The sequence below is a fragment of the Paramisgurnus dabryanus genome, chromosome 1 (genome assembly GCF_030506205.2).
Source record: "Paramisgurnus dabryanus chromosome 1, PD_genome_1.1, whole genome shotgun sequence".
NCBI classification, from domain to species: Eukaryota; Metazoa; Chordata; class Actinopteri; order Cypriniformes; family Cobitidae; genus Paramisgurnus; species Paramisgurnus dabryanus.
The window spans coordinates 17,390,906-17,416,123 of NC_133337.1; the positions used below are offsets into that span (position 1 = coordinate 17,390,906).

Sequence of the window (25,218 nt, forward strand, 5' to 3'; positions counted from 1 at the left end):
GTATGGCGTCACATGCTGCTGTGACTGTATACCGTTGCCGGCTTGCTATTGGCTGATTCAGAGGTTAAGGGCGGCCATTTTAGGTTGAAATCATTGTAGTCCTTATTTTGCAGCACTTAAATCAGCATTAAGAATGAGTCTTACACTTTACTGAAAGTTGCTTTTAGCTTCTTTATAAACGTCTCATACTTTTTCAGACTGGTCCTACTTTTATTATTATTTATAATTATTTTTTGACACTTAAGACATAGCTTAAGACTATTCTTAAGAGCATTTTTGTTTAATACATACGGGCCAAAATGAAAAATGTTAGCGCAAAGTTGCTGAAAAATCCCACAAGAGAGATTCGAGAAATCATACAAAGCTACTGAAATGCTCTTGCTGTACTTTGATGTCATCCACCTGTCAGTTCAACAGCAGCAGTGCTGATCATGACACTTGATAGTGATTCTAAAGAGACGAGCAAAACGCTTCATTCTAAAATGCCCCCCCCCCAAGGCATTTACAACTTTGCTAGGAAATTTTCATGCTTCTGATTCACAGACTGTGTGTTTTAATTAACAGTATTGATGTTAGTTTGTCCCACGTACAATTAACATGAAGGGGATAACTTTTTTACCCTTAGGGGCTTTTTACAACTGGTCACTTCATGCGTTTTCTCTGATTGGATAGTTACCGATCATTAAAAGACCAGGTGTAAAGGCCCTCCGAATCCTTTTCGAGACGGATTTAAATCCACTTCAGGAGGTGGTCTGGGAAGCATTTCAGACGAACCTGGAAAGTGTAAATACATCTAGTTGATGTAAACCACATCTTTCAGTGCATAACTCCTCCCAAACGTAAGCACGTCACCCGAAAGTTAGCCTTCAAAGAAGCAAACAAACAAACGCTTTATGGAGCGACGATAGGGGGTAAAAAAGCTTCCTAGAACCAAAAAAAGAGTCTAATGACAAACTCCAATGATATTAAACAAAGAAATAAAACTTTGAAAGAGAGTTTTGTGAACGATTTTCCCGTCATGGAGCTGTACGTTAAATCACCGCTTCGTCACACCCTGCTGCGCTGTACTGCGAGCTTCGGCTCATGCTGAGTGAGGAGACGCACGTCCCCTGCCCATCATACAGTACAACATGCAGTAAGAGCTGTGTGTGAAAAGGCCCTTAGTGTGGGAGTCACACGTGTTTTGTTTTACACAGATATGGTTCAATTAAAAATTAAAAAACTGTCATTTGTTTTGGAATATTGATTTGGAATGACTTTTCTGTGAGCTTCATTCAAAAATGCAAATCTCCTCCACTCCTCAAAACGATCTCTCTTTACTTCCGGTCATATCCTATGGCAGGTGGGCGGGGTCCGGGAGTAGATAACTGTGACTAGCAATTAGCAACATGACCCAACTTCAAATGATCCAATCAGATCTCGATGGGCCATCTTTTGTCCCGTATTTCAGAGTGAGAAAGTTGGCAATCCTACATGACAGGGATCATGTTTGTGACTGATCTTATTAGAGACATGTTAACATCTCTGACAGCGCAGAAATGCCATAGCACCAGAAATCACTACAATAACTAAATTAACAGGTTTGGCAACTGGAAAAATTTGATGATTTGGGTCTGCTACAGACTTGCAAAGTGATCACACAAACTTACAGAAACTTCACTGAAAATTATGATTTTTTTAAGGAAAGTGGTTGCAATGAATTTATTTAAGCTACATTTAAACAAAAAAGATTAGTAAAGTAAAATAAATATAAAACTTTTGTTTAAATGTAGCTTAAATAAATTGATTGCAACCACTTACCTTAAAAAAATTGATAAAATTCAATGAATCATTTTTTACAGTGTTGTGTCGCTGTTTATTTTCTATCAAATACATTAAGTATGATATTAACAGCATGGTAGATAGAAATATATAGGTAAAATAATAGGTAATTTAAATTTGGCTCCCCTTGTGATGTCAGAAGGGGATAATACCGCCCCTTAATCTGCAATATCCAACCACAGCACTATTTAGTGCAGACACATCCAAAAACTGCACATTTTTGCTCACACCTAGAAAATGCCCATTTTAAAATGCTATCATAAGTTATCTATATGATATTTTGAGCTAAAACTTCACATATGTACTCTGGGGACACCAAAGATTTATTTGACGTCTTAAAAAAGTCTTGTGAAATGTCCCCTTTAATGTTGTAATTAGTTTTAAAGAAGCCCTGAAACCCTGAATATCTCATCTATAACTATCATTAATAGTGAAAAAATATAAAGCTTTTGAGATGATTATTATGTACTATTTATTTGTCCTTTTTCAGTTTCAGCACATGCCCCTCAAAAGGTCTGTGCATGGCCCTGCACATCATATTTATTTTAGTTTTATTAATATTTTAAATTAGGTTTTATTTTTTCATATTTTTAGATTTCATGTTTAGTTTAATGTTTAAAAATGTTTCTAGAGCTTTTGTAATTTTATTGTAAATTTTTTTTAAATTCAATATTTATTTTAGTTTAGTTATTATTTAATTTTGTTTCTGTAAAAAATGTTAGCACCTCAACTTAAACTTATTTCAGTTTTAAGGTAACATTTTTAAAATTTAATTATTTTAAGATTGTCAACCAAAACTTTGGCCTTTAATTTACTTGATTCATGTTTTAATAGTTTTAGTTATAGTTATGGATAATGCTGAATAACTTAAATGTACAATGTCAGGCATTTTTAATGCAATCAATGGTTTTGGACTATACGTGAATCAGTAACACACTAATGTTTCTACTTAAGCAAATAAATGTGAAGGACTTACATTCTATTTTAATATGCAAGCACATTTTAATTGTAGGAATGACACTGATCAAAAATATTGCTGCTGTGTTCAGGTGTGAAATGTTTAGTGTTGTTTTTTTACCTCTGCAGGTTTTTGTGTCACATGTGGTCCCCGGGCCCCTGTAGAAATGCTGTTTGACTTGAGCTGTTACTCCAGGGGTCGCATTAAAGAGCCACAGCGCCTGCTGATGACATTAATACATTGATCTGAATCAGGTCTCATTTCAGGAGACAACTGGGACCTTCTGATGCTGCCATCGGCTCATTTACATACACACATACACGTGTGTGTGTGTCTCTTTGTGTGTGTTTGTGTGTGTGCTCTTTTACCGGTCCGCCTGAGTGGCTGCCAGATCCGACAGCTGAGCTTTCCAGAATTCCCTGATGTTTGAACTCCAGAGGTTGAAGGTTTTGTTGCATTGTGAGCTGCACAGACCGATCTGCTTAATACAGAGGACTTTTTCTTAATCTTTCATGTGCAGTGAAGCGATCAGTATACATTACAAGACCCATGGTATCCAAAGAACACATGAACCATGAGAGAGAGAGAGAGAGAGAAAGAGAGAGAGAGAGAGAGAGAGAGAGAGACAAAATCTATTTGTGGAAATCTTCAGATATGAGTTTAAATATATGCTGTTAATGTAACCATATGCATAGCATTGTCTTAAAAGCAAGTTACTACACTGTAAAAAAATTCCGTAGAAATTGCAGCTGGGTTGCCGGTAATTTACCGTAGATTTACATTTATGTTTTTTACTGGCAACATTTTGTTCAAAGTTAAATGAAAATTAAACATTTACAAGTCTTTATCTTTACAGAGTAAAACTAAAAAACAGCATCAAGCAAAACATTCTGGGAAACAAAATCTGGACCAAAAATCAGAAAAAGGTTAATGATGATTTCTGGTTCCCAGAATGCTTTGCATGAGGCTGTTATTGTATGGTTTTATTCTGTAAAGATAAAGACTTGTTAATATTTGAAATTTATTTAACTTTGAACAAACTCTTGCCAGTAAATAACATAAATGTAAATCTACGGTAAATTACCGGCAACCCAGCTGCAATAACATTGAAAGTTCTACGGAATTTTTTTACAGTGTAAGAGATCAGATGGATGTTGATCAATAGCAGAAGATCTCAGATGATGTGAGAAAAGAAATGCAGTAAAGTGTTTCATACTGATCTCTTCACAAGTACAAACGTGCTGTCGTTCAGATAGATGTCATTCTCAAAGAATGAGAGTCAGGTCTGCAGGTATACAAGACAGATTATAGATGTCAATCTGTCTTCAGGAAAACCTGTCATTCTTTATGATTTCACACAGGGTTCATTGAGTCTGAAGCACAGAAGTGAAATCAGATCAAGATCCGTGTTCCTCATGGACTCAAAGTCACATCAGAGGGTTTCTCCTGTAAAATAGGAACATGACAGCAGATTTCCCTCTATGATTTTCTCTTTGGGTTTCAGTAAGCATTTCTGAAGGATTAATTCTGAACGTGTGCAGATGGAGGCTTTTGTACTGTGAGCAATTATAATAAACAAAACGATGCTCAGAGTTCTGACAGTCCAACAAAAGAGTTTTAGTCCTCTGCGTTTAACAAGACAAATACAACACAGAAACCCTCATGTCACTCACATCTGTCAATTCATATCACACTTCTTCATACTTAGTGAATCCATCAAAAACTTCATAACACAACAATAACTGCTGAATAAAAACTTGGTCACCAGTGTTTCAATTCTTCAGCAGAGCACTGGACGATCCCTGACTAAATGTATGAGCTCATATTAAATATTAATACAGAATATGGCTTCATTTTCATCACTCACATTCATATATTATACACTCTAAGAAAAGATGTATTTTTGTGTTTTAATAAATAAAAGGAACAACACAAGATGTCTTAAAACAACACAAAATATGTTGTTCCAATAATAACACAGATGTGTTGTTTTAACACAATCGTTTTAAGAGCGCGCCAACAGAAACATTTCCCAGATCAAATCATACTGCACACAAATATATATATATATATATATATATATATATATATATATATATATATATATATATATATATATATATATATATATATATATATATATATATACATACATATACATACATTTCATCGATAGAAAAGAAGGGAACTGTTTAGCATTAAAGTGTTCAGCATCATTCATCTTTCCTGTCTCATCAACCAACCCCCCACTTCACCTGTAAACAATTCATTTCTAAGTCAGTTACATCATAGTCAATTAGTTAATAAAGATAATGAGGATGCAACAATGTAAGAAATGAATAGACTGGTTAGATTTAAACAATGAAAGTTTATTAGACGCATTTGATATCATTTAGACGGAGGAAAACCCTGTAAACCTGCAGTAGTTTGTATTAATCTTTTATAGATATATAAATAGCACAATGAGGAAACATCAACATTCATATTAGAACTTCAAAAAAACTAAAGTATCAAACTCTTCCTCATTCTTTATATTGAATAAAGTTGATGTTTCGATCAGGTTTTTATCAAGTACCATAAGCCAAGAATGAGAGATCTCACTGCAACTGACAGAATGAAAGAGATCTGATCCGATCAATCCCAGCAGATCACACAGCCACAACAGCTTTATCATTTATTATCTGACTCTTTTCCGATATTCATCTTTACACTTGCAGGAGTCTCTGCTTCGATTCGCTGTGTTTCTCATGTTAAAGAGAGACTGACACCTCAGATTCTCCATCTGTCTGAAACACAGTTTAGAAAATAACAACATTACACAATATTATCAGCATATTAACAAGCAAAGGGTTTCTATGGACCCAGAATAACGTCTATTAAATGGGTTAGTTCACCCCAAAATTACAATTTAATCTTAAATCACTTACCCATATGTTGTTCTAAACTATCAAGTCCTTCAATTGTCTTCAATTGTTCATTTTTTAATGAAAACCAGGAGGCTTGTGTTTGTTCCATAGACTTCAGTTTGATGTTCACAATCAAGCCCAGAAAAGAATGAAAAACATTGCCAAAAAGGTCCATTTGCCATCAGTAGTTCAATAACAATATTATGAAGTGACACTTTAGTGCATAAAGAAAACTAAACAAATTATTATATTCAAGGACACAGAATACGCTGGCAAGTAATTTGTGCATTTAAACAGCCTGTTTAAGTATTGCTTACAATTTTTGCTTTGCATAATGGCTTAAAGGGACACTTCACCCATTTGCATTAAGCTTTGTATAGTTAGAACCCCCAGTCATGTTTTTGAATGGTCATGCATCATTTCCTCAGTTGCCGCTGAGACAGGAGAAATACAGATTTCAGTGTTGCACTTCCTTCCTTCAATGATGTAAAAATCATCATTTTGCATCATTGAAAGAAGGAAGTCCAATATCTTTGTTGAGGGGGTGAGACTACAAACACCCCTTTTCTCGGTCAAATAGGCACCAAATTCTATATGTATGTTACATTTCAACTACAAATATGACGCACTTTGAATAAAGATTAATGTTTCTACAGGTGAAATGCTCCTTTAAAGAAAAGGTCATATCAGCAGCATGCACCGTAGTCTGCTTGTGAACGCACACTAAACGACCAAAAAGGAAAACAAATTGTTAAAGTCATATGAGTCGTATGATCTGATTTCATGTTTTCCTTTTTTAGAGTGTTAAAAAATACCTGTGCACATAAAAGATCTGTTGCAAAAAATAAAGTTTCAAATACAAAGAGATCATCTTGCTAAAAGTGAATCCTCATCCGTGCTATACCTTCAACATGCACTTAGACTTTATACTGGTTTGAACATTTGCATAACACTGCCCTAATGTATCGCAAAGAAAGAGGGTGTAACTTTCAATCACGCTGTAGTATTGATGTTTTTTTCGCCATGTCGAGCAGACAATGTGTTTCGTTGCAAAACTACTTTGTTTAGCCTTCTAATAGAGTAAACATTAAGAGACAAGGGGTTAGGTTTTATTTACAACACTGTTTTAGAACAGTATAGCTCAAATTTTCAATTGTGTGCTGCACATTTGACGAGGGATTACAACGCTGGATGTACACAAAGGCTTCATCTAAAAAGTGGAGCAATTCCAACTTTGCAACTACTCTGGTTCTGCTGATTGACATCCTGTAAGTAGCCGATATTTTTATATTTAAAGAATTTCCTACTGACGATTTAAACGCGAGTTCTGTGAAGTGCAAAGTAGTGCTTGTTTGTCGTTTCTACAATCACAAATGCAGACATGGTTTTGTGTTTTAGTATCCTTACCTTACCAATCTGTTACGTTCTGCTTATATCGCGCTTTCTCATAACGATGAGCTTTGTACAAACAACCTGTTACAGATGGGCAGTAAAAAATGTATGGTATGTGGCAGTGGCGGCTGGTGACTTCTTTTTTTGAACCGCACGATTTGAAGTTCGTCACAACATGTACTGTATATAGCTTGTCATGTGTGTGGTTCGTAATTTCAAAATATGTGTTCTGTGCTTTAAGAGATTGTGTGTGCATCACGTGTCATGCCAAGATAAGTGCCTGCTGCAGATGCGTCTAAAGGGTTTATGATAAAAGGGATGCTCCCGTGCTGTTTGCCAGATACTCGCATAATCTCATCCGTAATCAGAGTTTACTGTTAAGGAAGTGTCTAGCGTGTATTTTGGGAACGTGAGCGTCTCTTTTATCATAAACGGTTTTGACGCATGTGCAGCTTATTTTGCACTTATTTTGACAAAACATGTGATGCACATAGGATCTCTCGACACGCAGGACACATATTTTGGAAAAGGGAACCACACATGTGAGAATCCGAACACTTATTTTGAATTAGCACATCCTCCGAAGAGCAGTCACGAGCCACCACTGGTATGTGGAAAATAATGTTTTATTTATCATAAACCATGCGAACACATTGTATTACACTAATTAGACAAAGTAATGTGCTTTTTAGCCACGAAATATGAGCCCTTTAAATAAAATAGTTTGTTTTGTTTTCTTTGCACACAAAAGTGTTGTCGCTTCATAATATTATTATTAAACTACTGATGGCACATGGACCTTTTTGGCGATGTATTTAATTCTTTTCTGGGCTTGATTGTGAAAAATCAAACTGCAGTCTATGGCAGTGGTTCTCAAACTGGGGGCCGCGAGATGGTGCCAGGGGGGCCCCAGTTTTATGACATTTTATAAAATACATTAATTTATCATGAATTTATCTGTGTAATTAAACCTAAAAAAAAATAAGGCTACTAACCAACAGCACTTTTTATAGGTTAATAATTTGTTTAAATAAAATGTTAAGTTTTAGAACTGTTTTTTGTCATAAATTTTCTTTGGGGGGGCCGCGAAGGAATGCACCATACACAAGGGGGGCCGCACGCTGAAAAAGTTTGAGAACCACTGGTCTATGGGACAGACACAAGCCTCCCAGTTTTCATCAAAAATATTTACAAATGTGTTCTAAAGACAATCTAAGGCCTTGACTATTTAGAACGACACAGAGGTAAGTGATTTATGATCGGATTGTAATAGAACTAACCCTTTAAAAAATGTGTGTGTGTGTGCAACATAAGATCAGGTAGAAAATGTGATATTAAATAGACTATAATACAGTATATTCTTCTCTATGCTGAAGTTATTTACCACTGTGGATGCCGCTGTGAAACATCCCTCGTTCGAATCAGCTATCACGTCTGTTTTAAGCTATTTGAAGTAAACTTTTCCTTTTCGTTAAAACCTGTTCAAAGAACTCGAAGCCTTCATATCCAAAAAAGATGTTATCACTGCCTTACCGACTGGATGCGGCAAATATATATATGTATATATCTATTATAGATAAAAAAAAAATATATATATATATATATATGCATCTGATATACCAGCTTGCAACTTTGGTGGCTAAACAAAGTGCATACGTCATGCCCTTAATCGTTCTGATTGGTTTAGGTCTATCCAATTGTGCCCAAAGGCATTTGAGCGAGGTCCGTTGGTGACGTCCCTTTGGAAATGATTTGTCTATGAAGCTCAGTTACTACTGAGAATGGTCTGGTTTAAACCAGGCTAGATGACGCCAAGAAGGACGAAACCTCTGAAGGTCTGTTTGTCTCAGGACTTATTGTGCCACAAAATCATTTACGGAACCTGACGTTGTGTCGTCTTTGTGACTGAAGCGAGCAGATAGATTAAAACTAGACACCTCACCTGTATCTGGTTTCCAGCGGTTACCAGAGCTGATCCCGGTCTGAGGAGATCTGATGCCCGTAACATGGGAAATGAAAGAAGGAAATGGTATTAGTTTAGTATTTCATACCGAAAGAAAGATAAAGCATTTTTGAGGTTCACATGGTTTATTTGTGAATCGATGAGGTCCATCACAACAACAGCAAATAAAGAGGACCACGGGGTCTTCGGGATCAATAAATAGGCTCCAGACAGGTTTGGTGAGGCTCTTTAAATAATTGATAGAAGTTGAATGAGCCAGAAATGAGTCTGAAGTCAAACAGTCGTCATAACCAGAAGGACATTTGCATTGGGTTACTATTAAAAGCTTCTAATTAAAGCAAGCGATATGTTCCCTTAGCAGCTCGCCATGGTTCAAGGGTGTTGTGGTGACACGCTAGTCATTAATGGAGCTAAAAGCTTCATCTACTCTAACAGATGATCTCACAGACAGATGGATGTCATGTCCTTATACTCCGACCTTCAATAACACACAGCCAGATAAACCCATCCAGACAGAACGCTCCTTATGTAGATTGATCTGGTTAAACCTGAAAGTGTTTTATCTTAATGGAAAGGAAGATATTTCTTGCTGTTGTTTTTATAATGCTGACAGACAGTGCGGTGATGTTATATGGAGCGTTTTCACACCTTTGTGGTTTTGATCTTGTTTCCAGTAGCACAACTCCAACCTTTGAAATCCGGCAGAACTTTACATTCTTCTCCATCTAGACACGGCTCCATCTGACACCACCACTTCTGTTGGACTATAGATGCTGAACAAACAGAGACAAGAAGTGAGAACGGATCAGAGATTTTAGGTTGTTTACTGTGAGGCTTTGATCCTGTCACAGTTTTAGTAACGTCTCTGAAGGTGACAGTCACTTGAAAGAGCTCAAAGGACATCAATGATAGGTTCATATGAGAAGGGATAATGAACAGGTTAAGTGCTGATGTGTTTTTTTTAGAGATTTCCCACAGAGAACATTAGAGATGAGCTTTAATTTGCAGTGAATGTCAAAGATAAAATGTCAGAGAATAGGTCAGGCGGTACTCTGGGACCTGGACCTATCTGAACACATCCAGCTCTGGGTCTCTTACTGCCATTAAAATTCATTTCATACAAAACTCAAATAACTCAAAGCGTTATGGGTGAAATGATGAGAACACATCAGTTATAACACTTTATAATCGAGGTGCAAACTCATCAAAGGTGAAAAAGGTAACAAAGACACAAGCTATATATAAATAAATAAATTATATATATAAATAAATAAATTGTATATATATATATATATATATATATATATAAATATATATATATATATATATATATATATATATATATTAATATATAATTGATATATTTATATATATAGCATGTGTTTTTAATTAATAAAAAGATTCAAATGAAAATACAAATAATTTATATTATAATAATATTATAATAATACTATAATAATTTAATATATATATATATATATTATTTGTATTTTTATTTTAATATTTTCATTAATTGTAAATCTTATTAATTTTAATATTTACTAATACATTTTTTATTAAAGTTGAAACTATTAACATTAGTTAATGTACCATAAATTAACATGAATAACTGTACGTACATAAACAAGAATGAATAAATGCTATACTAACTGTAAAAAAACGATATTGTTTATTGTTTGTTTATGTTAGATAATGCATTTACTACACAAAGCATTTACTTTACATAATTCGACTATATCTAACAATATGTTTACATGCACACAATTTTGTCAATTCGACTGAATTGAATCTGATTACAGGTTATGATAGTACCATTTACATGTATACCACCCCTGTCACACAAAATTATGCCCCCTATAGTCACGTATTTTTTTTAATTCTTTTTTGTGATACTGTCACGAATTTCCAAGTTTTTTCGTAATTGTATCACGAATTTCCATGCTTTTCGTGATCATATCACAAATTTCTGTTTATGTGTCATTGTCATGTATTGGGGCCAGGGTTACCAGATTCGCGTATTAAAACTAGCCCAATGAACATTCAGAACTAGCCCATAAGCATCCCAATGACTATTTACAGCCCAAATACCAACAACTAATGAACGAAATCCTTTCATCTTTAACCTGTAGAAAAAAATCAACTCACTGAAACATTTTAAACAGTAGCCCAATAGGCTTCAATCGCCGAGTAAACAGGAGTTTTCCCATAGAGTCAGCTAGTGACGCAATGCTCGTTCCCGTTATTTCAGGGAACCAGGGTTACATGAGTAACCTTATCATTTTTTTCGAGCTAGGATTTTTTCCCCAGAGGGTTTTTTCCTAGGAGTTTTTTTTCAGCTGACATTGGCTTAACTTAGAACTCTGTTCTATACGTTACAATATTACTACGCTCACTAGTATGGTTTAATCTTAGTCGCTGTACTCTGCTTCTTTGTTGTTCACCGATTTTTTGGTGTTTTCTCCTACATTTTTAATGTAAAGCTGCTTTAAAACAATTAAACAATTGTGAAACGGCTATATAAATAAAATTGAATTGAAAATATTAAAGATTTAAATGGATTTAAACATTGTTTGGCTAAGATTAAGTGTTTTCTCAATCTGTAAAGATAACATCCGCAAAACCAATCCGCTATCGTCCTTTGCAGGCATTTGTAATAATACATAATGCTGGTTTTTATTACATAGGCTACATATTAATGTAATGTTGTTTGGTTTTGATACTTTATTTTATCGAATTATTATTTTATCATCATTATTATGTAATTTAAGGTAATTTAAGGTTATTGCTCACTTGGGTCTATTTTATTACCAAAAATATCAAATAACTTCATTATCAATTAGCAAAATAATTGTACAAATCCCGTCTTGTGAACCCAATCTCGTGTCTTGTCTCGTGGAGTAACTCTTTCATCACACCCAATTAATTAGCATATTTAACATAGATAATTTGTATAATTATTTTAGTCATAGTACAGTACAGGGCTGTTAATCTTCAGCTAGTTAATTATTTTCATTTAAACAAAGATGTTAAACTGTATGTGTAATATCAGTGTCCCTGTATAGCTCAGTGGTAAAGCATTGCATTAACAGCGTAAAAGGTCATAGGTTTGAACCCAGGTAACACACAAACTGATAAAAAATACCTTGTATTGTAGCGTACTGTAAGTTGCTTTGGATTAAAGCATCTGCCAAATGCATAAATGTAAAGTATCACATCTTCTGTTCGAAATATAAGCTGCTGCTGTGTCTTTATCTTTGTAATCTATGGTTTAATTTTGTCAAATCTTCTTCAGTACAATACAAAAAATTTAACACCCATACTATATGTGTTTCAAACACTGATAAATCAAACCATTCTGTCAACCACGACAGTTAATGGATTTCTTTGTGTGTGTACATTTCTGAAATGTATAATATAATCATACATATGTTTACTCTACATCAGTCTTATGTACTCTATACCAGGCAGATAATCTCTGTATCCAGCTCATTCTCATACCATCCACACAGGAGGGAGATGCTCTGGTGGTTCCAGCTACTTGACCCGGGAAACACGAGCATTTAACAGTCTGTGAGCGTTCCTCAATCTTGTTCTTATTACAGCATCGATGTAATGCCACCACCTCACATCTGCCTGTCCGGACGTGATGATCTGCAGGACACAGAAGACCTTCATCATCATCATCATCATCACTAAAGCCCAGGTCCACAAACACAGACAATAACATGAATATATATGAATATCTCAGTTTCATGAGTTATCTAAACAGGTTTATCAGTTTTATTTAGTAAATAAGAATGTGTCTGCAGTCTGAATAAGTTGAATTGTAATGTATGTATATGAATAAAATCTAAAGAACATGATTCTGATCTGTGAGTATTTAAGCTTCATCCCCAGTGATGTTAAACTACAGCTGTTAGTATTTAAGATGGCTACTACTCTCAATAGAGTACATGAATTATTAACACACCTCACAGCTCTGTGTACTTTTAATTGCTCGTGACATTTCAATGTGCTGCCTGTTCTGTGTGTAGATGTGTTTGAGTGCATGTGTGTAACAAACACAACTGAAACCTCTAGCAGTTTTTCTCTATTGATCAGTGATGATGAGTAAATCTGCTTTGTAGCTCATTTCTGATAACACTACATAGGGTTTTAAATGATTATTTTTTAAATACATTTAAATTACAGTCTTTGATTTTCATATCACTCAAAATTTTCTTTTGTATAAAAGGTGGCATATAAAACAGCTTATACTGTGTATTTAGTATGATATATACAATTAATTATTTTTTCTATAACTCTTAAAATTTAAGCAGCCCAACTGCATAGTTAGAGCCCTGATCTGTTTCATGTATTTTGTGTAATATGTTTTATTTTAAGAGATAATTTTCTCCCTCTATTGGTTTTATTTATTTATAAATCTGATTCCACTGAAGAACAAAGACAAACATTAGATATCAAGTGTGTGTGTGTGTGTGATAGACATGCATGAAAAACAGATAACAGATTGTTGTTCACCTAGATGTTCCTCAGATTGGACTGAAGATCCAAAGAGAGTGAAAACCAATGATACCAGGAGCAGTAGTGTTTGTATTTGAGCGATCTGAAGATGACTCCTCCACATCCTAAAAACACAACAAACAACACTTATACATGATGCCTTACACGCACAACTTACTTTTATTTATACATACTGTATATACAATTTTTTAAATAAATATATCATTTTCAATGTGTGTGTGATGAGTCTGAGATGTTGTCAGCATCATGTTCAGCATGTTTTTTGTTCATGTTTCAGATGATCATCTTGATTTATCTCCCATACAGCAGATGAAATGAATAAGACGTTCATTACTGGCATCTCTATGGATCACTTACATACAGAAGTGATTATTAACTGATATTCATGTTGTGTATTTCATTACGGAGGTGGTTGAGATTTGACCATCTTGTTTTCCCCATCTGGATTTACTGTGACACACACACGCACGCACGCACGCACGCACGCACGCACGCACGCACGCACGCACGCACACACACACACACACTTTAATTAACTGTGTTAAAAACAAACAAACAAACAAACTAATGTTTATGTTTAATGAACTTTAAAGAGTCACATTTCTACAACACATAATTATAAATGAAACACATGTGATATATGATGTGTAATTGCTTTTAACAGTTTTATATCACTTTGGGCATCTGAACAATGACCATAGAAAAGTCTTTCATTTTAGTGCCATAGGGGAAAACCTTGACTTATTTTCTCATTTAGATTCTGTCAGTGGAACGACTCTTCTCTAATTGTGTGTTTTATTTTAAAAGCTCTTCATGTTTAATTCAGGTCTACGTGTGTGATCGCCAAGAACAAGGCAACAAGCCATTAAAGAACTGCAAACATTAATACACTTTTAAACATCGGTAAGATCCATGATTAACACAGTAATTTAGTTGTGTGGTTTTTAAAAAAAAAAAAAGATCATTGCTCTTCATCTAAGATGATCACATGATTCATTACATCTCATGTAAAGAATTTCTAGATGAACATCTCTCACTCTTCAGTACTTGAATACTAATGTAAGTGTCTTTCTCAGGATTTAAACATCAGCAGAAATCCACTTCTGGTTTCTCATCACTGCACCTCATCTCATTCCAGCTCAACCTACTAGACAAGATAAGTACTGATGCTAAGTATTGAACAAGCACCTTACCCTCACTGAAAACTTTCTGTATTTTTGAATAAAGACACCAATTTTTTTTTTTTTTTTTTTGGATTCTGAAGACCACTTATCTGATAGCAAACACCTACAGTAAACATTTACACTTACTTTTCAAATCTTTCCTCTCCTTTAGTTTATTTTCTATGTGTGTTTTTCTCTCATTTCAGTCTGATGTTTCAATCAATGACTGGAGATTCTGTTCGCCACCATTATCTCCTCACCTCATTCTCTCTCTCTCTCTCTCTCTCTCTCTCTCTCTCTCTCTCTCTCTCTCTCTCTCTCTCTCTCTCTCTCTCTCTCTCTTCTCTCTCTCTCTCATATTAGTTTGTTGTTTTTTTAAGATTGTCTGTGTAATATGAACTGCCTATTTTTAATTCTGGTTTTAATTGCTTCTTTTGTAATAGCTGTATCAATAATGAAACACATAGCTGGGTCTCACGGGGAGGTTTTATAAACATATCATGATGAAAATGTTCACAACTTTAATAAAAAAATATATACATGTGAATTTGACACTACTGAGCCACATACCTCATACTTTAAATACAACAATAAATAAATTGATTTGTGAAAAAACTAAATAATATTTTACTGCGATTGGCAGTGCAAGAAGCATTATAATTTAGTATTTTATGTCTCTCTTTCTCTCTCTCTCTCTCTAACAGCTAAACCTGACGTTAATGAGCTCATATGTGTGATGTCATGATGATCATGATGATGCTGTTTTTACAGTCTGAATAAATGATGTGAATGTATTAAGTTATTCAGTTACAGTATTAAAGTCTTTAAAAAAAGCTGAAACAACCATACGTTTTATAACCATCTGGAGAGCATTAGTACACAGGCCCGTTATCTTTCAATTAGGAGAAAACACTTCCCTGCCAATAGTGAGTTTTTACGACAATCCATATTTCTGCTATTTCCCACTAGGTGTCGCTCTTACCCAACTTATAAAACACTGAAACATCCACCTATGCAAAAACAGAAAAAGATAGGACGATTTGTATGCAAAGCAGAGGATCTGTTTTTTATTTGATTTGTTGTATGTTTAAATAACACTTTATTTTTCTGGAACATTTTCTGGAAGGCATTAAACTTTTGTGATTAAATTTAACACTTTTCAAGTTTTTAATACTCCAATCAACATGGATCTGGACAAATATAGATGCTTTATGTAAGTTTAAACCAGCCTGTTAACATTTTTGACAGAACCATCAGCCATTGTTTTGTATATGAATTTTCCTTTCAGAAGATCCATTTCTTTCTCCATTACTGTTTGCTGCTGCATCATTTGTGACCCGTGCTGGCAAACTCGGAGTCGGAATGAGCAAATTTATATTATTATTATAATTATTATATACATGTATTTATATTTTGACATTCTCTATTTAAAAACTTAAAAATAATGCATGATTTGTTGGAATCTGACAAAACATTACAGAACTACAACTGTTTGAAGTTGACAGAGTCAGCAAAGTTAATTTTGAGAAAAATCCAAAATGACCACATTCATACATTAAAATCACTGGTAAACACACAAAGTTAAAAACAATATCAATATATATTAAACTATTTTTCTTTTATTGTTTGATTGACATTGAGACAGACAGCTTTAAGATATACTGCAATGCAAGGATCTAATAAAATGTTACACATCAGAAATTTTTCCTCAACAGTTAACCAAAATTCACTTAAGACATAACAGATAATATCTGCATGAATTATTGTCAAAACAGATATTTTTAAAGCTGTAATTTAGCTGTTCGGGATCTCAATTCATACAGCTGTGTGTTAGACCAAGGGTCAAACAGAAATTGCACGTTGGGTTAAGAGGACATTAATAAAATTAGTGGGGTTAAATGAATTTGCGTTAACGCGTTATTAACACGTTCATTTTGACAGCCCTATTTTATACTCCACTAAACCCTGGTCCAAATCGTGCCAGAAAACTGGGTTGATATAAAGCTACCATTACAATGACTGACAGAACTCAGTCCAAACTGTAAAACACTGGAGAAATTCATCACCACCTTAAATATTCAGCAAACCAATGAGTTTTTCTTCAGCTGTTACAGCACAGGACAGTATAGGACAAACACACAACGTCCTTTAAATGTTCTTCTGGTTTCAGCACAACTGACCGTGATGGAGGTGAGGTTATTTTAATGGGTCAGGTATCGGTCATATTCAACCACATTCAATACAGTCTGACCTGGTTAGTGTTGAAAGCCATTTGTTATACATTATTTCTTTATACTTCTTATTTTACGCCTTATTTTAATAATGCCTCATTTCTTCTCAATGTGTATAAACTGTGCTGTATGTATATAATCTTGTTTTATAGTGACTGATGTCCTCACACCAGAAGACTGCAGACACAGCACCGTGACATAGTTTTAGTCCGACTCATCAGATTCATGATGTGTCCTTTAAAAGAGAAACTTCACTTTATATGACAGTAATGATACTGAACACATCACATGTGAAGCGTTCTCACTGCTGATAGTAAGATATGACTTCTTATTTATAGATTCTTAGTGAGAAGAGACAGGTGAGGATTTTAATGAGCTGCTTATATTAATACCTATGTGTAAAATTAATTCAAACTCTACTGATCCTAAAACAGCAAAGCTAACATCTGCAGACTCAACAACTGAATATTTTTATTTCATTCTGCTTTAAACATTATCCTTAACAACTGATTTAATCCTCTAAAACAGTACTAGTCAACTGGCGGCCCGTGAGCCAAATGTTGCCCTCCAATCATCTTTATCCGGCCCGCCGGTTATCTTTTTAAATTTAATTTAAATTTATTGTGGTAACTTTAATGCCGCCTTTCCACTGTACATATCAAATGACGGCCGATAAACCGGAAAAAGTGTCAGAAGGGGCTGTGTGGGGTGCCAACCATCTGCAGGTGCGGTTTTTCAGATCCAATTTGAGCTTTGGTTGCTTTAAAAATGGGTCCTTTCTGCTCTTTTTTGATATTATTAATATGATTGTTATAATTAACATTTCTTAGAGTCAGAATTAAAAATAATTCAAAGCATTGAATGTTTTTGTCAGAGCCTGTCTTAATTTTAAATTAAATTTTCATTTTTGCACCAGACATATTGGTTTAAAATATCGGTTATCGGTCTACTTGATCTGTAATAATCTGTATCTACATCGGCCTTGAAAAACACATATCGGTCGACCTCTAGCCGAATGTTGTGCATCTGTGCATCTTTTTTTTTATCATGTTTTTTAATATATGACCTACCAAAAAGTAAAAAAATATATATATAAAAGGTAAAAATAGGGGTATAAGTTTGGCTCGCATCATATTTACATTTATAAAATCGAGTAGTTGAAGACTCTTAATCTAAAACATAATTTTAGTTCAGCTCAGTGTGTTCAGACCTCATTGCATTTCAACCGAAAAAACATATGTACCAAAAAGCATCAACCCAAACGAACCCAAACAATCTGTCTTTAAAATAAAGTATGAATTATTACCATAAGCCTATAGACCCAATATCTCAGAAAATTATTAAAATATTTACAGCAAACACTGGGCAAAACACTGTGTACTGTATTAATAACACACAATTTCTTTTAATGCCTTCCAGAACACACCTAAGTCATATTATCAAGTGACAAAACAAAACTGTACGGTTGGATGCAATGTTGGATATAGGGAATATTTTCCCCTCTTTGAGTTAATTGTTTGTTCTCTACACTGTTTTCTTCATTCAGAGCAGATAATGAAGAGAAGATCAGAAGCTCTGATCAGTCAAACGCAGTGACTGAAAACAACAATAATGAATTAAGATTCATCTGTAAATCAATCCACATCAGAGCCATTTGAAAAGACCTTTACTGCTCGCTTAGTTTCAACAGACACCACAATAACTTCTGAGATCACGATGAGTGCAGATTAATACAGGATTGAAGGTGATAAGGACATCCAATAATAGCAACCCAAAACACACACACACACACACACACACACACACACACACACACACACACACACACACACACACACACACACACACACACACACACACAGGGCCGTAGCTAGAGAATTCTGTGCCCCCTGAAAAAATATAGATGTGGCCCCCACCACCCATATTATATACTCATACTGTATAATACATGAGTATCCAGGCTAAGTATTTATATAAATATCACATCAAAACAATACCATTAAACAAAAACTTTTGTTTAATTGCTTAATTATTCATGCAACTAATACAATAATTAATAAAGATAAGAAATTGTTACAGAATAGTAAAATAATAGTAATATAAGCTTTTCCAGTTTTTCCAATAGTTTTATCAGTCTGTTATCAAACAGTTAAAGTAAACATTCAGAAATTGAAAATAAGGCAGTCAAATGTACAACTCAAACTTAAATAACTCGGATGAAGATATCATAGTACTATATAATATATTATTTTATAAGGGTAATAAATATACATTGCTGTGCAAAAGTCTTAGGCCACCACCACCAGACTTGTTGTTTTAGAAGTTTTAATGTCCATCCATATTTATTTTTCAATCTATTTTATTACAAACAGAAAATACAGGAAATATGTAAAAAAAAAAAATTCAGGACTAAATGTCTTCTTGAGGCATCATCGGTGTTTAGTGTGATCTCTCTTGGCACTAAACACATCTTGAGCGTTTTTGAGCAGAATTAAGTAAAAAGACTAATTTCTTTAAAATTAGAAATTAGGATTTAATTTTATTTAGGTTTAAAAGATCCTGCAGTTTCCTGCAAGTGCTCAATTGGAAGGGGAGTTTACCCTAAAAACCTGACACTTCAGTGTGAATTTTTTATAAAGTTTTTAATACTACATACACATTTCCTGTATTTTCTGGATGTTTTCTATTAAAGGGACTGAGAAACAATTATATATGATCACTATAACATTGCAAAAACAACAAATCTAATTCTGGCATAGTGGCCTAAGAGTTTTGTACAGTACTGTATCCATTTAAGAAAAGTGTGCAGAAGAAGGCTACTCATGTTTTCTTTAAATCACATGAACCGCAGGCAGGCTGTTTACTACAGTATAGCACAAAAATATCGTGATTTTATGCGTGTGCTTTTTACATTGTACTCGGCCATCGTAGTGGAAGCTTTTTGTGCAGCATTTAGTGCAAATATTTTTTATCTTACAAAAAATTATTTTTGAACTGGCCACTTGGAGCACCGGGACATTTCCCAGTGTCCTGTTGGTTGTTTTGGCCTTCTTGCTGTGCTAGGATGATGAATAACGGAGCTATCAAAATCTATGAATCAGGCAATCACCGTGCGAAAATGCCACCACATGACCTAACGCCGGCAACGTGAACACACTGCCTCCTAACATCTCGGTCAGTCTCCTGTACTTCATCACAAACTTAAGCAGCCGCTTCACTCTGATTCGTTCTGTTTACAAGCTAAAGGTCGGACTTTTTTACTGGTTCTGGTGTTTGTCACTGATTGAACTGAATAATTTAAACACTGTCTGATCAGATTAAACCATTTTATTACAGGGGAGAGAATCACACATGCAAGTTAAACGTCTGCAGTGTGATTGTGTATAGAGAGATCAATTTCGGTGATGGTCAGTGGTGGCTGGTGACTTTTTGTAGAGACCGCACAACATGTGTGTGGCTCGTGATGTCAAAATGTGTGTTCGGTGCATCATGTGAACCTATGTGCTTCACACGTCATTTCAAAATACGTGCCTGCTGCAGACGCTACAAAGGGGTTTATGATAATAAATGCTCACGTTTGACAGATTCGCACTTAATCTGATTAATGTGTAATCAAAGTTTAGTGTTAAGTTAGTATCTTGCGAGTATTTTGTGAACATGAGCGTCTCTTTAAAGAGTAACTAAACCCCTGGTCAGAGCTTGCTCCGCCCACTGGCAATATTTGAAAAATGCAAGAAAAGTGGGCAGACCCCAACGGAGATAGAGGGGATGAACTAAGTGTGTGGTGAGATCGTAAGAAGGGCGTGGTGAGCTTGAACCTGCTTACGTCACGAATCATTTTTTGGACCCAACATCCAATAGAAAAATTCAACTGCAGTAGCCACCGTTTAACCTGAAGAGGGCAGCACTCAGACGTTTTTACACCATATATTGTAGTATTAAAACACTTTACATCCAAATGTCAAAAAACTTACTAAAATCAATGAACAGCACTAATAAAGCATCATTCTTACAGATCATTAACTAAAAAAAGTTGGTTTAAGGTTTAGTTACTCTTTAATCATAAACTCTTTCGAAGCGTGTGCAGAGGCAAGTTAATTGACATGGAGCATGATGCGCATGGTTCACATGACGCAACAAACACATATTTTGACATGAAAACAACACAAGACACTCGGAAAAGAAGTCACCGGCCGCCTCTGGTCATTACACACACACACACCAATGTAAGCTGATCTAGAGTCAGTTATCAGGTGAATGTCTCTGTATTTAACATCATCTGTCTCATGTGTAAATCAGAGTAAGATGGTCATAAAGACCTCAGTAATGTATGATAAAATATGAAGGTTCATGACAAACAGAACAAGAGTGGAGTCTTCTCAACATACTGATTTTAAAATATAACAGATAATATACTGTATGTTACCCTGCCTGTAAAAACACAGCTAAAGTCATGTTGTCTACATAAAATCATCCAACATCATGTAAATATCATCGTGCAAATATGTGCAAATATAATCTTGATATCTTTTATATTGACTAGGGCTGTGCAGTTAATAATTTTTTCATTTTCGATTATGTCACATTTTGATTGCAAAAACAAGAAAATCAAGGTAATTCGATTAGTGGGCCGCATTTTGTATTGTGATATAAATCCAGTGCGTCATAAGCAGCTGCACTGTAGCGCCTCTCTCTCTCTCTCTCTCTCTCTCTCTCTCTCTCTCGCACATGCTCTCGCATCTGTCTGAAGTCCTAACACAAAGTCCTTACAGATTTGATACGTTTTATGAGTTTTAATAAATACACTCATTAAGTAATCACGTAAAAAAATCGGTATACATTTTTTACCTAAATAATGGGGATTATGATTCCCCCCATAATCAAGCAGCCCTAATATTGACTAGTTAAATCATGTCAAAGATTAAAATCTTAGTGAATTTAATGGCTGGAATCAAGATCTCCAGATGCTCCAGATCTCATAATTAGATGTTGAGACTTTAGCCTGGATTTCACAGCAGAGTCACATACAGTATATAAAGACTTGACAGATTCACAATGACTGTTGGTGTTTGTTAGTATAAAAACATAGGAACCAGGAATACCAGTAAATTTGTGACCTCGTGGGGAAATTTTGAGCTCCCCGTGAGGAAACAAGCTTAAAAATCAAACATAATGATATTTATTGAAGTTTTCTGTGATGGCTGGGGTTTGGGTTAGGGGAAGGGAATAGAATGTACAGTTTGTATGGAATAAATTCATTACGTCTAATGTCCCCATGGAAACCAGAAAAAGAGAGAGTGTGTGTGTGTGTCAACTGTATTTAAAAACAACTTATTCGTTTTATAAATGAAACACCAGACACACAGTTTATATTTAACTCAAGGTTTTGTGAATCCAATCTGCGGTTAGTGTTCAAATCCAACAAACAGATTATCCAGAAATGTAAAGTCAAGAATACGTTTCTCTTAAATTTTATTTAATGTTTATAATTATGTTTATGTTTTATTAAAACAATGTTTTGTTTTTATTTTATTTTATAATAAACAATCTGATCTTGTGGTTTGTGTCTAACAAATAAAAATAATAACAATTACATTAGATAAAACAATTATTATTTGTAAAGTATTTAATTTTCTTTTTAATTATTACTATTATAAGCAATATAGTTAATAATAATAATTAACATATTTACTTGTTTCACTGAACTACGACTATACATTGAGAGACTAATAACGCACTGTGATTTAACTCAAACATCCAAAACTGACACACATCTGTACACACATATACACACATCTGTTACATTAAACTGATACTTCTGCATTTAAAAAAAATGTTATATACTGTACAACTCGCCATTGTGGGTATTTAAACACGCACTAAACAGTAATGATTAAAATTAAGCCAGGCTATTTATGTAGCCATTTTAAGATTATTGTTATCTCTTGTATTGATTAGGGAATAAAAGCCAATGAAATGTCATGATGAAAAAATACCATTGAAAAATTAAAAAAGTTTAAATTTTTTGACATTGGTAATATGACGTGGTATTTTTGATCTTGGTATGTGATACTGTACTATCAGACAACTGTAAATATCAACTTTATTTAAAATCTTCAAGCATTTTTTGATTGTTAATTATGTCAATCTGAAAGTGTGATTTTATAAACGATCAATGATCCCAATGTGCAGAAGAGTTTATAGACATTAATATCCAGAACTCTCACTGTTATTATATAGGGTCATCTACAGAAAACTACGGTCAGTAAATGATAGGCGACCAAAAAACAAATTTCATCTAAGATCACTTCAAAATAATCTCTTGACTACGCCCCTCTTTCCCTATTTCTCTGTATAATAGTTCATAAATGTTGTGAATAAAACTTTGTATTACTGGCACTTCTCATTTTATGTATTCTTCAACTGACCTACGTCTGTATAAATGTAAATATAATGTATATAAATGAAATTTTGTTTTAGTCTAAGTTTTGCTTTTAGGTTCAAATGTCTTAAGTCCTTTACATTTTTTTTAACTTCTACAATGTGACACAGAAGAACAATACAATACATGAAACGCTGACACTTGAATTACTTTTTTTGTCTTGTCGATTGCTTTAAATGTCCCTACCATGGGAATGTAATTTCTACTTTCTTATGTACTTGATTATAATGAGCTCTTTTTGTTGCATTTTTAAAAAGTTAAAAGAACTATAGGTATAGCAAAGAGTTTCAGATTGATTACTAAACATCACACTTAGAAATAATACTGTGCTTGTACTTAAATGGGCTACTGATTGATTATTGCACTCCAACATTAACTCAACTAGTAATGGTAATTCACTGTGGTGTGTTTTTTGCACTGATGCAATTAAACTGACAAACACATCATCAATAAGAGCAGAGAAACATCTCACACATACAGATGAAAAGTAGAAAGCAGATCCATGTACCTGATCAATCCATCCGATCAGAGTGCGCTCGGTCCGACCTTCAGCAGCGCGTGCAGAGTGTGTGATGCAAACGCAAGCTAAATATCTGAAATCCTGCAGTGAATGACACACACCTTTAGTCCTTTCCTGTATAAAAGTGATGAACTATTTAATGTGAACCCCGACAAAAAGCGGGAAAAAAATCAAGAGAAATGATGCATGCTTCTCCGAGATTCAACAACACTGACTCTCTCACACACACTCTATTTCTCCCTAACTCTCTCTCTCTCTCTCTCTCTCTCTCTCTCTCTCTCTCTCTCTCTCTCTCTCTCTCTCACACACACACACACACACACACACACACACACACACACACGCACACCTGTGTGAAATAACAGCATAAAGCATTAAAAATCTTTATGTGCATGAGGTGTCTGTAATTAAAGCATTATATTATTAAAATTATTTGGTAAATCAGACAGTGGTAAAACACTGTTTGGACTTAAAGGGATAGTTCAGAGGCCCCATTGACTTCCTTAGTATTCTTTTTTCTTGGAAGCCAATCGGGCCTCTAATTGGACTGGTTACATACATTTCTCAAAATATATTCCCTAATGTTCATTAAAACAAAGACATTTTTACAGGTTTGTAACAACATGAGAGTGAGTAAATGATGACAGAATGTTTGGGTGAACTATCCCTTTTAAACTGTTCAGGAATTATAATAGATAAAAGTAAATACTGGACAAGTGGCGCCCTCATCTGGTAGATTAAACATTAGTTTTCAAACTTATCTTTCAGAGGTTTTATAAGATGTTAGATTAAGGATTGTTTGATTTTTCTTAAATTTCTTAAGTGTTAAACAGATAATTACTTTAACTACTTTATGGTATGTTTTTGGTTATCAAAGAACATTTTCTGAACAGAATCAAAATGTTAGTATTTGGTTACCAACCTAACATTGCCCTAACTTTACTCCTGGTCCACTGTACGTCACTCATTACTACATTTTAAGTTGTGTTTTATCTATAGTTTTTATCTAATATAATAAAACAAAATAACTTAAAATATCACCCCACACAATATTTATGATTAATATATGATTTTTTTCTATTAAAAGGACAGTGTTTCCATTACTAAAATTAATTATCAATTTTATCCATTATCAATTTTACAAACAGGCATAAGGGGTCCCCAGAAAATGTAAAGTCAAAGCAAAAATTGTAAAAAGACCACTGTGTAGCCAATTATTTATTTATTTATTTTTAAACAATTTTGCTATTTATCTAAAACCAAAATGTTTCTTTATTCAAACGTTAACGTTATACAGT

The 25,218-nt window shown here is 34.3% G+C and overlaps 1 protein-coding gene across 2 annotated transcripts; it reads right to left on the reverse strand.

Moving 5' to 3' along the window:
- Window positions 1–5,172: 5,172 nt before the first annotated feature.
- On the reverse strand, window positions 5,173–24,111 carry LOC135745047 (chemokine-like protein TAFA-2). Of its 2 annotated transcripts, none has more exons than XM_065263451.2 (6): window positions 23,909–24,111; window positions 13,562–13,668; window positions 12,539–12,691; window positions 9,689–9,813; window positions 9,020–9,069; window positions 5,173–5,561 (listed from the first exon to the last, which is right to left on the reverse strand). In XM_065263451.2, the coding sequence occupies exons 2-5, from the start codon at window positions 13,665–13,667 to the stop codon at window positions 9,040–9,042; spliced, it is 414 nt and encodes a 137-aa protein (XP_065119523.1). In that variant the 5' UTR covers window position 13,668; window positions 23,909–24,111; the 3' UTR covers window positions 5,173–5,561; window positions 9,020–9,039. The 2 variants fall into 2 exon arrangements, with proteins under 2 accessions (XP_065119523.1, XP_065119522.1); XM_065263450.2 differs by having other exon boundaries at window positions 5,173–5,565.
- Between the last annotated feature and the right edge of the window lie 1,107 nt (window positions 24,112–25,218).